Source organism: Drosophila subpulchrella, chromosome X (assembly GCF_014743375.2).
Source record: "Drosophila subpulchrella strain 33 F10 #4 breed RU33 chromosome X, RU_Dsub_v1.1 Primary Assembly, whole genome shotgun sequence".
Lineage (NCBI taxonomy): Eukaryota > Metazoa > Arthropoda > Insecta > Diptera > Drosophilidae > Drosophila > Drosophila subpulchrella.
In genome coordinates, this window is record NC_050613.1 from 14,349,978 (window position 1) to 14,365,259 (window position 15,282).

Consider the following 15,282-nt stretch of genomic DNA (forward strand, 5'->3'; position numbering starts at 1 on the left):
AATTCGAATGTTTTTTCTACTATTTGCATAGCCACAAGGAGGTTACCTAGTTCGTAATTCATACATTCCGCGAATTCTTGAGCTTTCCGTGTACTTAAATAACTGCAGGGTCTAAAATCTTTGTTTACCCATCCACCTAGCATTTTCTAAAGCCTGTTAGAGTAATTCCACAATTTTGTTGTATCACTAGGAGGTTACATTTTTAAACCAACCGCGAATTATTGAGCTTTTTTTCTTTTAAAATATGTGCAGGGACTACAAGTTTTGTTTACAACGTAAATCTATTTAAAATACTATATTTTTTAACCCATTCCACATCCAAAAGTAACCCTAATATGTATTTTAATTCATATTCCAGAATGCGCAATCGCTGCAATCGCTGCAGGGCAATGGTCTGGACATGATCAAGCTGGATAACTACGGCTACTCGATGGGCTCGCCATTTCAGCAGGAGCTGCTCAACGGCCAAGGACTCGGGATGAATGGGAATGGCCAGCGGAACGGAGTCGGGCCCGGCGTCCTGCCCGGCGGTCTGTGCGGAATGGGAGGACTGACCGGAGCCGGAAACGGAAATAGCCACGAGCAGGGACTCAGTCCGCCGTACTCGAACCAATCGCCGCCGCATTCGGTGCAGAGCAGCCTGGCGCTTTCGCCCCACGCCTACTTGGGTGAGTTTATTATCATATACTATCACTGATTATTATTGTTATTTTTTAAAGCCAGGCAATTGTTAAATGTTTTATCATAATGACCTCATGTATTAATCGATCCATTCCCTCGTTTCAGGCTCTCCATCGCCGGCCAAGTCGCGACCCAGTTTGCCCACTTCGCCCACCCACATCCAGGCGATGAGGCATGCCACCCAGCAGAAGCAGTTCGGTGGCAGCAATCTCAACAGCCTGCTGGGCGGCGCCAATGGAGGGGGCATCGTCGGCGGAGGAGGAGGAGGCGGTGGTGGCCAGGGGCCACAGAACTCGCCCGTGAGCTTGGGCATCATCTCGCCGACGGGTAGCGATATGGGCATCATGCTCGCCCCGCCGCAATCCTCGAAGAGCAGTGCAATAATGCAGACGCTATCCCCCCAGCAACAGCAGCAGCAACAGCAGCAGCAGCAGCAGCAGCAACAGCAGCAACATCAGCAACAGCAGCAGCAACAGCAGCAACTCGGAGGCCTGGAGTTCGGTTCAGCGGGCTTGGACCTGAATGGATTTTGTGGATCTCCGGGTAGGTCACTAAGCAATTGTGATATAAGGATCAGACTGTTGGGTTTTAACGATCTTAAGAACCAATATTATTTTTTATGATTGCTGGTAAAGATAAACAAACTAATACTATATCTCCTTCAACTTGCAGACTCATTTCACTCGGGTCAAATGAATCCGCCCTCGATACAAAGTTCGATGTCCGGCTCGTCGCCGTCGACCAACATGCTGTCGCCGTCGTCGCAGCACAACCAGCAGGCCTTCTACCAGTACCTAACGCCACCGAGCCAGCATTCCGGCGGCCATACGCCGCAGCATTTGGTCCAAACGCTGGACAGCTACCCGACGCCCTCGCCGGAGTCGCCCGGCCACTGGTCCTCGTCATCGCCGAGATCCAACTCCGATTGGAGCGAGGGCGTCCAGTCGCCGGCGGCCAATAATCTCTACATTTCCGGTGGCCATCAGGCCAACAAGGGATCCGAGGCCATCTACATTTGACCATAAGCCGATCTGGATCTGGATGTGAAAGGATATGGAGTGGATATACAGATGGTTTGCCAAGGATGACAGCAGAGGGACTCTTAAAGAGTCCGCGGCTACGTTCTATCTAAAATGCTATATAATGTAATTCTCTAATCTCTACGATTATGTATTTTTCCACGCGACTTTTACCTTATTTTTTTTTTTGTGTGTCTATAAGTTTTAGATTTTAGTTCGAAATACGCAATTCTAGCGGAAGAAGCGTCATAAATTGTAGTAACTTAAATTATTTTTATGCTTGTTGTACAGTGCGCCGATCGCATATATATATATATAGATATATATATCTACTCATAGATATACCAGTTAAGAGCTCGTTTTGTGGCGCATTTTATTTTATTGTCGTAACGTCATCGGAGCTTCCAGTAAAAAAAAAAAACGAAAAACTTAACATAACCAGAGAGACGAGAAACTAAACTTAGCGCAAATTCTGATTGATCGATTATACGTTGGTGGGACATTTGTAGTTGTAAGCCCCCATTATATCACTAGGCCGTAAGTCTAGGCTAAGTTTTTATCGAATTCTACATTTAACTATGGCCCACATGCTATATAAATATATATATATTTCGTAGTTCTGTAGGTTTCGAAACTGAAGTGCTTATATAAACAAAATTGTTAGACGTACACCGCATCAAACCTTTTTTTTTACACCAACATTTTTTTTTTATTATTATTATTATGACTATTATGTATTATTACATACTGACTAAGCTAAACTGTAAAAAGATTCTCATAACTGTTTGATTTAAGTTGACAAAAACAAAAATAATTGCAAAAATTATACAAAAATCAGCAACATAAAAGTATAATGCTAATTTAAAAAAAAAAAACAAAAACAATAAAAAAGACAGTAACCAGCCAAGTTTTCTATATATATAAGGCCCCCCTTAGGAACTAAGTTGATAAATAGATATTTTCAAAAAATATACAACAGAAAAAGACACTGAGAAGTCCGCAAATACGGTTTTCTTGTTCGATTGCTCTATTTATAATTTAAACGGTATGCTTTCTTTCGTCTATATTTTGTGTAAGTTTTTAATGTGTAAATTGTAAAATTATTTGTTTTCCTAACTTAAACAGCAAGACAGCAAAACAAAAATCCAACTTTTTTGAGATAAACAATAAATATTAAATAATTATTTTAAAATCAATGTGTTTTCTTTTATTTAACACAATAATTTGGGATACATAGAGGATAAAGGGTAATGGCGATCAACCGCGAATTCTTTAGATTCTTTACCCTGATATAGGAGTATTCTTTAGCTTTAATTGATTTTCCAGCAGTGCACAAAATATTTTTTTTATATTAATATTTTAACTAGTGGAGAAGATAACCTTCAACCCCTACATACCCCATAGGAAAGAATTTTTTGTGTGGTCAAGGTGTACATTTAATTTAAAATAATTACTCGTTAAGTGTTTTTAGTGTTCCCTCGGGGCCACGCCCCCAAACCAACCGCCGCCCACCACACATCGCCTGATGATGTTGAATTAGTTTGTGTTGTGTGCGTGGTTTTTCTTATAGACAATCAAAAAAAAGACTACATATTAGGATAATTTGTGTGGTAAAATGTCGACTAGATTTCCTTTTTGGTTTCCTCCGCCACTGGAGTTGTTGCTGTACTCGTTGATGTGTGAGGATTTTCGGAATCCTTGGCATCATTGTCAAGGGTAGGGGTCTTTTTGGACCCCGGAACGAAGGGGCAAACGCCGCCCTTGCACTCGAAGGGGAACTCGGGACCCTTCTTGATCACATTGCCCTCGGCATCCTTCTTCTCCCAGGGATTCCAGTAGCGCAGAACGATGGGCTGAATGAACTTGTGCCAAATATATAGCAGCAGTGGAATGATAAAGCAAGGTACGCACACCATGGTTGTAGTTTTCGAGGAAAACCTGCTAATTTTGGATTTGATTTGGATTTAACGATATGTACACAGTCGGTTATGTGTCTTACCTACTTGCTGGGGCCGAGCTATTTGCCAAGGGGCGCTTTGTTTGCCTTTATTTTTATCAATTTAATAAAATAATTTATTTTGGAGTGCAGAGTGACCAGGTTATTTTGATTACTCATACCCTAAACACACCACCAATAAACTGTTATCTGCAAAATATACCACATAAAAATACGTATGTACAGGTTAGCCAAGACAAGCACCTTACTCACGAAGAAAAACAAAATTGCACTCTAAGGGTTAATATATGGATATATTTATTAAAAATAAATAAATATTTATAAAAATAAATAAAAATGGTACATATATGGTTTTTTTAGCCACTTAAATAACTAGCAGTGCCAACATTTCCCAATCCAGTGTTTAAAAGACTATCATGTATCTTTTCATATCAATCGTTTATTGAATATTCTCAGTATTAACCCATTAAAGGACACCGGTAGGGGACTCCAGCCCGACAACAGTACTCCCTGCCCGCCTGTAGGTTTGTATTAACCCATTGGTTGTGACAGTTCTTGATGAACAAGTAGGCGCGTTCCTTGTGGCAATCGTGACCCAAAGTGGAGCAAACTATATTTGCGGAATTGGGCAGGTGCTGAACGATCTGGAAATGATAGTTACGTTTATGGAGTGTTTACTGTAATGATATGTATTGGGACGTATTTTATTCCCACTTTCGTTGTACGGAAATCAAAATCTGTAGAGTTTTCAGAGTACATTTAAGGAACCTTTTTTTGTTGTTTTTAAATCGTCTACTTGATTTTTGAACGATTTCTGTGACACCGAGATTTGAATATTTGGTTGTAAGAAATTCTTTTCAATTCAAAAAATGTCATCATTTTTTTTATAGATGTTTACTGTACAGTACTCACCGCCTCCAGGCACTTGGTTTGGCACTGTTTGCGCCCGATGGCATTGCAGGGGAACATTCGGTCCAGTTCCTGGTGGATCAGTGGTTTTGTGGGCAGCCCATTGGGGATTTGCGAGGAGAGGAAGACGCCACAAGTACAGGGAACCGGCTGATTATCGTGCTGGGATGGAACCGCTAAAGATTCTGGTGTCGGCGGTGAGGGAATTGTGTTGGCCAGACTGCTGACCGATGTGGTGGTGATCGGTGGGTTTGTGGATGATTCTCCGGGTTTTGAGGATCCCTCCAAGGATCCCGGGTAGGTGACCTCCAAAACATTCGGTTCTGTGGTGGCAATACTACTGCTACCATTATTCATCAATTCCGAATTGGTTTGCAGTTCGCTTTTGGGCGTTGTTATGATCACAAACTCCACGGCGGAGGGCCCATTTTCTTCGGTGGTTGTGGTGGTGGTGCTGCTCATGGTGGTGGCTTCCTGTTTAATACCCTTACTCTTCAGACGCTTGTCCTTGATGGCATTTCCGTTTCCGTAGAGCGGCTTCTTGTACACTATTTTCGAGGCTTCCAAGTGGACAGCCAGCAAAAGTGTCAAAAGCAGCAGGGAATACTTGAGGGTAGCTACAATGTATTTAAATTCAAGTTTGTTACTATCGTTGAAAGTTGAAATATTTGTTAAGACTTTTCCACTTGAAAAAAGTACACACAAAAGAATTTTCCTTTATACAAATGCATTTTCCGATAACACTTATTTTATTATGAAGCCTCAGAACTGACCCATCTTGATATCTCCGACACACTGAATACTTTGGCCTTTTCCACCATCCATTTTATAAGCCACTTTTCACTTGACTTGCAGTTTTTCAAGGTCTTAATTTTTACTTTTAAACCTTAAAGCGACCCCCAACGAAGTTCAAGTTGTGAGAACCGACCAATTGTGTCAGGGTAATCCCTGATTATGCAGAATTTTCACCCAACGAGTGCAATTCATTCATTTAGAGACAAATAAAAGAAAAACACACTACTTCCGATATGAAAAAATTTTATTGGGAGTTTTATGGTTTCTAAAATGACACAAGCGACGACATTATAAAAAATCATTAGTTGAAACCAGGGTTCAAATGCTATGCTATATTTGTAGTTTTTTCTATTTGCTATTGCTACGGGAGTAATTTCTTTGAAGCCAGAATACTACGACTCACTCACTTTAAGGAGGGTTTATAAATTATATAAAATAAAAAAAATGAATATTGTGAAAACAAATTGATAATATTCCATTGCTAAACCAAACAATTGTAAAATAACAATTTCGTAAGAAATCTTTTTTTGTATTGTATCCAAAATGCTATCATAATATTAATCAAGGCTGTCGCAAAAATTTCTTCCAAAAAAATTCCCCGAATTTCGAAGAAAAAAATCTCGGTGCATGTTAGTGAAAACAGCTAATTTGCTACATGTGGTGTGCAATCTCGACTAAATTTGCAAAACATTGATTTTTATATGGTTTAAAATTTTCATTTAAATTTGTACAAAATAGTATTTAATATTAAGAAGGAATTTAAATAAGAAACTCACCTTATTTTTAGCGCGCATCTTGAGATGGTGTGTGTACGTGCTATGACACAAACGGTCTCACTAACATATGCGGTGGTTGACACCGCTAGTGGTGTACTAGTGGTATTATTTCGGAGTAATATACCATAGATACTAAGCACACGGTATTTTTAGATTAGCGGAGTCACCCACCTGATTTTTTAGTGTGGCCGCTTATGAAAATTCTTTTGGTATTTTTACCAAAACCGGATGCCACCATTGCTGGAGATAGCCGCAAACAAAAAAGAACAACAAAGCACAAAAAACATAAAAACACAAGAAACAGCGTTTTTACACGCCTTTGATTAACCGATAAGCGACGGCTAAGAAAAGCCATAGGAACCAGCGATAAGATCCAGATAAGATTGGATCGGAATTGGAAGCAGAATCGCCACGACTCACCATCTCCAGGAATTCCATTCACTGGCACATCAAGACTCGAAAGTAGCACTCAAATCCCGGAATACAGCTCCATAATGCCCGAATACGTACCGGCTCGGGGCTTCAAGGAGATGGAGAACCTCCTCAAGCTCTATGACACCAAGCGCTGCCCCATCTACATCTACTTCTACGGCGAGAAGGACAAGCAGGGCCGCAGCTGGTGTCCGGACTGCGTGGCGGGTAGGTGACGAACGCCCCTGCGGTGTTGTTCATATAGGTGACGAATTCCCCAGCATTGCTAGTTCATATGGGTGACGAATTTCCCTTAAGGTACCAGATCAGATGATTTCATATATATGTTTGTTAATGGGTAGGTGACGAATTCCCAAGGATTGCTAGTTCATATGTAGCTGATTTTATGTACATATTCCTAAGGCAACAGACAGGGATTTTAAGCATATTTAACAATATTTATATCACGTGTTAGTGACGAATTCCCAAGGATTGCTAGTTCATATGGGTGACGAATTCCCCTAAGGTACCAGAGTATAGCTTATTTTATGTACATATTCCTAAGATAACGGACAATAGGGATTTTAAGCATATTTTAAAACGTTTTTAAGACGGATCGGTGACGAATTCCCCAGCATTGCTAGTTCATATAGGTGACGAATTCCCCCTAAGGTACCAGGCCAGATGATTTTATATACATTGTTGTTAATGGGTAGATGACGAATTCCCAAGGATTGCTAGTTCATATGGGTGACACATTCTAGGGGACGAATTCCTCTTAAGGTACCAGACTATACATAGGTGATCTAAGATAAATTTCTTTTAAAAGGTAGATGACGAATTTACCTGCATGTTGTAGACTTTTTCGGTACTAGTAACGATTATTTTGTTTTTCGATTTAACGTACCTATATGTATATCTTAAAGATTTTTGTTAGAGTCAGGTGGGTAGCAAATGCCTCTGCAGGGTTGGTACAATATTTTCTTTCTAGTATAGTTGGTAACTTAAATTATTTGTAGTAACTTTCTAAGTGACAGGTAGGTTAAGAGCTTTTACATTAAAACACTTATTTTTGGGATTTTAAAGGGTTTCTGCGGTATTTCGTTACTAGTATACTTTCAATCTTAAATTAGGTTTAGTTAGTTAGTTTACCTAAGTAGGATACGGGATGTTTTGCTGGGTACCAGTAAATCTTGTACCCGCATTTCGATTCTAATGTTCGTTTTCGGCTTTCAAGAATACCATGACGATTTATATAAAATATTGTATTTCTGTTTAAAAAAAAAAGGTATAAGGTATAAGTTAAATTTGTTGAATACTAAAGTCAGTTCCGTTTCCGACTCTATTTTATAGACGAGGATACAATAATGAGGGACAATTTGGAAACAAAATAGATTTTTAAAATTGTAGCAATATCCATAGTAGTACTATAAACCCGATAAGTAATCCCGTTTCCACTTCGACTTCCAGCCGAGGAGACGATAATGACCGCCTTTCGCTCGAACGCCCCCGAAGACTGCATTATCCTGGTGGTGGACGTGGGCAACCGGGAGTTCTGGATGGGCAAGGAGAACGCGTTCCGCAATCCGCCCTACTCGGTGGACGGGATTCCGGCCCTGCTGCACTGGAAGGGCCCGGAGCGTCTGGACGGCGATCAGCTGCTGAAGAAGAGTCTGCTGGAGCTCTTCTTCGAGGAGACGGACACCACGCGCAAGAGCAATGTAGTCACTAAATAAAATGCGATTTGAGCTGAAACTCAGTCTCTCCTTCTCCCCCCGATAGAGAGAGAGAGAGAGAGAGAGCGGTTTTGCGCTCCACTCGGAGAAAAGTTTGAGTGAAATGTGGGGGATTGGTGGGGAATGTGCGGAATGTGGGGATGGGGATACCAAAATGAGTAGAATTTTTCTAGCTCGCAGCGCATCGCTCGGCATTTTCTCGTTTATTTGCACGCATGTCGTCGACCAGGACGAATCGTTTGGCAGAACGCGGCTGAAATTAGGGGAAACGGAAACGCTGCAATAACGGTATTAGCGGCACACGCGTCCAACGGTAAACACGCGTGCCAACGCGCCATCTCGCTCGCACGCGCAAATGCCGCGATTTTGGTTTTATTCTTTTTTTGCCAGTGTTCTAATGAAAAAATTCAATTAAAAACAAACCGGTAACCGCTCTTAAAAAATAGGTAAAACTACAAATTTAAAAAAAACTAAAAACATGTTAAATATATCTAAAACACACGACCGCACAGCAGTATCTTAACGATAAAACTAAAAACAAATAACTGAACCAGAGCCTGAAAGTAAAATATTTTATTTCCCTGGGCATGCAAAATTATTTTGGTTTTTAACTTTAATTTGTCAACTTAGTAACATAAGAAATGTCAAAAATATAAAACTAAAATACATAAAAAAAGAACAATAAAAAAATCAACAATAATAATTTAATATTTGTTTAGAAAATGCCACAATTGAACCCTAAGCTAAATTCAGTGATTTTTGTAGGCCCTGAAAACTAAACAAATCCTAAAAACCCTGTTGATTTTATTCTTTTTTTTTCTGACACAGTAACAAAAAATATAAAAAAATATAGAAGAGAATGGAAATATAGTACATATATTTTTTTAAGAGTTGCAAAATGAAAATAAAACCGCAGGAATAAAACAAAATCGTAACTTCTTAACTAAAAACTGTTGCTTCGACTCCCTTACTTTTCTTTTTGAGTGACAAGACTGCTACTCCTAGGGCGATTTGTTTGGCTAATTTTATGTTTAATCATTGATAAATAAATGAATAAATAAAAAGAAGCAGCCAGGGACAGAAAGAGATGGCAAAGGCGGGACAGAGAGAGAGGCAGAACATATACCGCGATCCACTTGGCGTAATGGTGCTAATAAAAAGCGAAGATGACAACAAAATTGTTTGAACAACTCGCGGCGAATGGGTAAATGGAAAAGTAAAAAACAAATAAATTAAATTGGCAGCGATCGAACAGGGAGAAAATTTAAAAAATATATATTTAGTGAAGGTTGGTATACCATTTTATGTTATTAGTTTTTTGAGGCACAACTAAATTTTGTTCTCGAACCGATGGTTTTTTATTTTATTTATTGGCACTCCCAAAATAAATATTTCTTATAGAACACAAAAATTAATGTGTTTTCCTTAATAAAAAAAATATTTAAATGATTAAGCCTAAAAATATGCGTTTACCTTCTACCAATTGGTTTTTAAATGTATATTTATAAAGTAAAGGGTTGAGTTATCATTGGAAAAGCTATTACAGAAAGACCGTTCACGAATTTTAAGGTATTACATTATGTTTCTTAAATTGTAAAACTTTACTTATCAGTTTAAGTGGGAACTTAGATTAAATCCTTTTTTTTGAATCATCTAAAGAATACAAAAACTCCCGTATCTAGATCTCAAAAATAAATTTAGTTTACAAGCTCGTTTGCAATCATGCCGATAATGCCTCCATAGAATGCTTGAATAAAATAGATTTCCCCATGGCTCGACCCTGGCATATTTGCTGTGGCGGAAAATCTAATTTAATGAGCAGTCAAAAAGCATTGGAAATTTATAATATGCGAAATCAAATTCTGATTTTATGTCTTATTTCTGTGCGGATTTTGTTGTTCTGTCAATTAAAGCCAGAAAATTCTTAATGAGGCACGTAACAAGCTAGACAGCTGATCCCCCGGCATCCTCTCTATAAAGAGAGTCCCCTGACCATCCAAATTCAGCAAAATGTCATTAAAGAAGCTCGTAAAAATTCGAAAACCAAATTGCAAATAAATTAAAACCACGCAGAATAGGAAACCGAATGCATATATAGAGATTATATAGACGCCGTGTGTAGAGATCGGTGGATTAAAGATCAAAAAATTGTATTCCAAGCATTGAGTTTTTCTCGGGCTCTAAATCTTTTAACGCAACGATCTTTATATTTATTTTCGTTTCGCCTTCCGTATGCACCTGCAAGTATTTCGATTTATAGTGTCATTGAAAATCATAATTTATTTATAATTTCTATGCAGGCGATGAGAATCTGGCGATCTGTATCTCTCACGCCGCTTTGTATATTTTATTTATTATTACTCTTTATATTTAATTGACGCATTTAGTCCATAGGAACAGCAAAAACAAACGTGTAGCGCATATATCATCGATATGTGGAAATTATATCTACAATGATGATATAGCCGATACATGTGGCTGTGTGCACATATTTTATATCTGCTGCGCAGAGCTTTGCATATACGTATATGCATGCCTATATATTTCGAATTTTTATAAGCGAATCGAAATCAAAAATAACAGCAACAAAATGAATTATAGGCAGAAATCAAATCAAATGTCACACTCGGTTGGATCTGCTGAGAATAAGTGTGGGAAAAGGGTAAATAATTTCGAAGTATATATAGAACAAAATGGTGTGGAAATCGGGATGTTCAATTGAAAAAATTTCTTCTAATTGAGAATATTTTTTAAAAAGTCTCAAAGTTGCGACTGATATAAGAGTAAAAAAAATAAAATCTTTCTTTAACATGGAAAAAATATATATAGATATATTTTTTATTTTTTGAAATTTAAGATAATTTTGTTTGATAAATATTTTTTCGGATGTTTGAGTTCCTATTAAAAAGTAAATTTATATAATAATTTGTGACCATAAAGTAAATAAATACAACATTTTATTAATAATCATAAAATCATTTTTGGGATCTTCAGCTTTCTATTAAAAATAAATGTATTTAATACATTTCAGACCATTAAGAAAATAAAGATAACATTTTATGAATATCGACTTGATACCTTCAATAAAATCTCAGAAATCTGACCCTTCCCATGGGAATTCGGAACGTCGAAATGCCTAGCAAATTGCCCAAAAAGGCGTTATCAAGGCCCCCACCCCGCCCCGATGTTAACCGTATAGTGCTCCAATTGGTAATGAGCCATGTGGTCAGCCCCCAGCCATTAACTGACCGATTTCCCCAAAACGATTGCGATAAATTAACGTGTACTACCTAAAAAAAAACCTAAAAAAGAAGGGTGGGGGAGATATTCTTATCAGAATGTGCAGAAGTTCCAACTGATAGGGCGTTGGGGCAAACAAAAACCAAAACGAAAACCGAACGAGGCGAAAGTCAAACAAACAACAGAAATAACAATTTTTTGCCGGCAACGTTGCTAATGACGACACTGAAAAAAGGGGGCTGTAAACATGGGTGGTCAAGGGGGTCAAGGGGGTCAAGGGGTGTCAACTGCCGCGCGCTATTTGAAAATCGTTAACAACGTCAATGGCAACAAAAGTGCAGCACAATTTCCCAACTGCACTTGGGGAAAATAACCACTGGTTTTCCCCTTCATTTACTTTCTGGGTTTGTTTAATTTAATATCATTTATTTCTAGACAATATTTAGTTAATATTTTTACTTACTTATGGGAAGAACTAAGCACACAAGGGCAAAATTAATTACTTTAATTTATTTATTTATCACTTTATAGCTTTTCAGGTAATACCACTTAATAACAGGGCGATAACAAGTGCTTTAGAAAACTGATTAGATATGAGAAATAATTTATTTCATTCATATCAATAAAGTCTCAAATAATGAATTAAAAAAAATGTTAACGGAATTTATTCTTGAAAAATGATGCCTTTTCCTTTGCCTTGATTATTTTATTGATCCGTTTAGTATTTTGTATACTATGTATTTGTTGTAAATATTTTAATCATTAGGGGTTATTTTGGGGCTTATTTAACCTAGGGTGCTTCCGTTTCCTAGCTATTTTCCATAATTTCTTTTGGCTCTTACCACCACCCAATTAACCCCACACCGCCCCCCGGTTTTTTGGTGACGTTCGCTTAACACTTTCCGACCTTTTTCGATGCGGTTCGAAGGCAACGGCGGTCGAATCTCAGATTCAGTCGGGCTACGTTGCTCGTTCTGCTCGGAACTCGGATCTCGGAATTCGAACTCGATTTCCAGTCGATTTCAGTTGCGATTCCAGTTAGAATCGCTGATACAATTCGATTTCGTGCTTCTTTAATTGCAATTGTAATAAGTAATGCCAATAGCAGTGGCAATAACCATAATAATAATAATAAAAATAACAATAACGACGGCGACAACAGCGGCGGCAATAAACATATTTATTTTCTCATTGCGAAGATCGGCAGGCGAGCAATATAAAATCAAATAAGAAAGAAGCTCGTGATCGCGATCGTGATTGAGATTGTGCTATGATCATTATTGAACATCCACAACGACATATGACAATCAAGTTTTTGACCCATTTCTGCATGTGACTCTCCTCGATTAGATGATCAATTGATTTCGCAACTAGTAGTTTGGAAAGTCTCAATTTCAATGTTCCAAAATGCCCAAAAGAGTCTAATACATTTTTGATAGCCCTTAAAAATATCCAACACATTATATAATAACCTAAATCAGTATAGAATATGTATTGCAAATTCAAAGGTATATTTCAATATGTATAGATGCAAAGAAATATCTTAAAGATCTTGCTCGCCTTGCAGATATCTTATCTCTCCAGCAGCTGTGATAAAGTTATCTAAACAAGTTTTATAATGTTCTATAATGATCATTAGATGAGCACTCCTCTGTCCGATTTTATCTTCTAATGGAACTGATAAGCATTGAATTGTGACTTCCCAGAGATCGTTAATGATACTTTTAAAGCATCATTAATGCCCATTTTAAATTTTAATGACTTACCTAGTTTGCCATCTCTGAGAATCATTCATACTTTCGATCTTTCAATGGAACCCAACCCACTTCACTTACGTAGTTCCCCTCTTTAGTAAATCAATCACTTATGAAGTGTGTTTGCTTAAATAGTTAGAGCTTCTTGATTGATCGGTGATCAGTGAACTTGGATTGTGTCAATATTTAAGTTTAATTTGTTGACTCCTCAAATTGATTGGGAAATTTGTTCAGAGAACTCGTACAGCCTTTGATGATGATGTTTTCGCATCGTGATCTTTTACTTCCTGCGATCTGTTGATTCACCAATCTCTTTTGATCTTCCAAAGAGTTTTTCGAACTAGTTTTGTTTTTTTTAATACTATCCTTATATCACTATTAGATGTTGCTCTTTTATTTATTGATCCGTAGGCATTACCTTGTATTTAAAGGAAGTGATTTTTATTACTTATAGCATTTCTAGGGTTATGTAATAAATATCTAAAATTTAAAATCGTATTATTTCATGTTCAAAATATGAAAATGGCGGATTTACAAATCGTACTAATACATATAATCCTCAAAAAGATATATAATATATATAAAGAACATTATATAAAGGCGGCTTTAAAGGGTTAATTTAAAAATTGCTTCGTGATCTTTTTGATTTGCTTCAATTCTAATTTAGTTTTGTTCGCTTCGTGATTTCCCATTTCCTCCGCTTAATTTTCTCTCACGTTTGATGATGTTTTCGCTTTTCATTTTCATTTTTATTTTCCTTTTCCTTTTCATTTTCATTTCCATTTTCAATTTTATTATGACTTTTTTGCGTGCGCGATTAAAATCGCCCGTCCCTCTCCGGCGTTCAGTGCGCCGTTCTATTTTCTATATTTTAATTTTTTTCTACTTTTTTTTTATTTTTTCTGTTTCCAATTCAGAGGCTGTTCGCTTTATTCAATTTCAGTTGGGTTTCAGTTGATTTTGGCGCGTTGTGCTTGAGCGATCATCCCGAAAGCGACGCGAAACGCGATCCCCGATTTTGGTCTGGAAAACGAAAAATAAAAAAAAAAACAAACGCCAAAACAAATGCTAAACAGATTACAAAACATAGTAGAAACAAAAAAAAAAAGTACAGAAAATACTAATAGTAAAACTGGGTTCCAGGCAACCGATAAGCTCACTTATCTGTGCGGTCGTGTGTGATTCTGCATATATATATATAGTATAGCCCCATATATGTAATATACACAATCATTATATTTGTTTACAGTCTGCGGTTGATAAAGACTCTGATTGAAAATTAACGCGTGTGCTGAAAAATAATTTCGATTTAATATATAATAATAACCACACGTTAAAGTCCTTGACTTGATCGGCATAAGGGAAATCTCGAATTTTTTGTTCATTTTTTTTTCGGTTACTGTGCTAATCGGATATCAGAAATCAGAAATCCGAAATTTCTGCGGCGATAAGCCAACGGAAGCTGATAAACAACAAAGAAGCGGCGGCATCTGGAAGATAATATAACTCGAGGGTCTGAGGTGAGTTTTTGAGTGTGAAAATCGAGTGAAAGAGCGGCGGCTGCGCACTTTTTATCGCGGGCTTTTCACACAAACGGGGGGGTTTTTCTCGGGCTGCAAAATACAGCAAAAGCAAAAAAAACGGTCAAAAGAGCAAAAAGGCGGAAAAGAGACGAAACAACAACAAATGCAGTAGAACAAGAAACCAACAGGGGAAAAAAGAAGGAAAATAGAAAACGACAACAACACACAAGCGCCAGCCCAAACAACAACAAATGTAACGCGGAAAAGGCAGTTTTCCTTGGCCGCAGCAGCAGCAGCATGCGGAAAAATCATCCGCAAGACCGCAGAATGAATATGATTCAATGGAAAACTCTACGCGAATAGCAATAATCGAGAGCAATATCTGGAAAATCCGTATAAATAGGCTGCCATATTTTGTTAAATCTTTTTTTTTTCGAGTGCCTAAAGTGTGTGTGCATAAAATAAATCAACAACAAAACGA

At 37.7% G+C, this 15,282-nt stretch overlaps 4 protein-coding genes across 7 annotated transcripts in view; 2 read left to right on the top strand and 2 right to left on the bottom strand.

The window, feature by feature from the left end:
• The window catches only part of LOC119558289 (neurogenic locus Notch protein), a 41,654-nt gene extending 38,783 nt beyond the window's left edge, over positions 1–2,871 (top strand). Inside the window, exons 7-9 of the mRNA XM_037871674.1 lie at positions 359–668; positions 787–1,224; positions 1,354–2,871. Of these exons, the coding sequence (XP_037727602.1) occupies positions 359–668; positions 787–1,224; positions 1,354–1,700 (1,095 nt within the window). The 3' untranslated portion in view covers positions 1,701–2,871. The remainder of the gene's footprint in view (positions 1–358; positions 669–786; positions 1,225–1,353) is intronic.
• A 2-nt stretch (positions 2,872–2,873) lies between these two features.
• On the bottom strand, positions 2,874–3,840 carry LOC119558290 (UPF0729 protein CG18508). Of its 4 annotated transcripts, none has more exons than XM_037871675.1 (2): positions 3,704–3,840; positions 2,874–3,641 (listed from the first exon to the last, which is right to left on the bottom strand). In XM_037871675.1, the coding sequence occupies exon 2, from the start codon at positions 3,614–3,616 to the stop codon at positions 3,323–3,325; it is 294 nt and encodes a 97-aa protein (XP_037727603.1). In that variant the 5' UTR covers positions 3,617–3,641; positions 3,704–3,840; the 3' UTR covers positions 2,874–3,322. The 4 variants fall into 4 exon arrangements, with proteins under 4 accessions (XP_037727603.1, XP_037727604.1, XP_037727605.1 ...); XM_037871676.1 differs by having other exon boundaries at positions 3,700–3,832; XM_037871677.1 differs by having other exon boundaries at positions 2,874–3,638; positions 3,700–3,820.
• A 259-nt stretch (positions 3,841–4,099) lies between these two features.
• On the bottom strand, positions 4,100–5,352 carry LOC119556880 (follicle cell protein 3C-1). Its single transcript, XM_037869355.1, has 3 exons — positions 5,340–5,352; positions 4,570–5,183; positions 4,100–4,301 (listed from the first exon to the last, which is right to left on the bottom strand). Exons 1-3 carry the CDS (start codon positions 5,341–5,343, stop codon positions 4,116–4,118), a joined length of 804 nt encoding a protein of 267 aa, XP_037725283.1. The 5' UTR covers positions 5,344–5,352; the 3' UTR covers positions 4,100–4,115.
• Positions 5,353–6,364: 1,012 nt separating this feature from the next.
• Positions 6,365–8,303, top strand: LOC119556410 (thioredoxin domain-containing protein 17). Its single transcript, XM_037868606.1, has 2 exons — positions 6,365–6,776; positions 8,019–8,303. Exons 1-2 carry the CDS (start codon positions 6,632–6,634, stop codon positions 8,282–8,284), a joined length of 411 nt encoding a protein of 136 aa, XP_037724534.1. The 5' UTR covers positions 6,365–6,631; the 3' UTR covers positions 8,285–8,303.
• Positions 8,304–15,282: the final 6,979 nt, after the last annotated feature.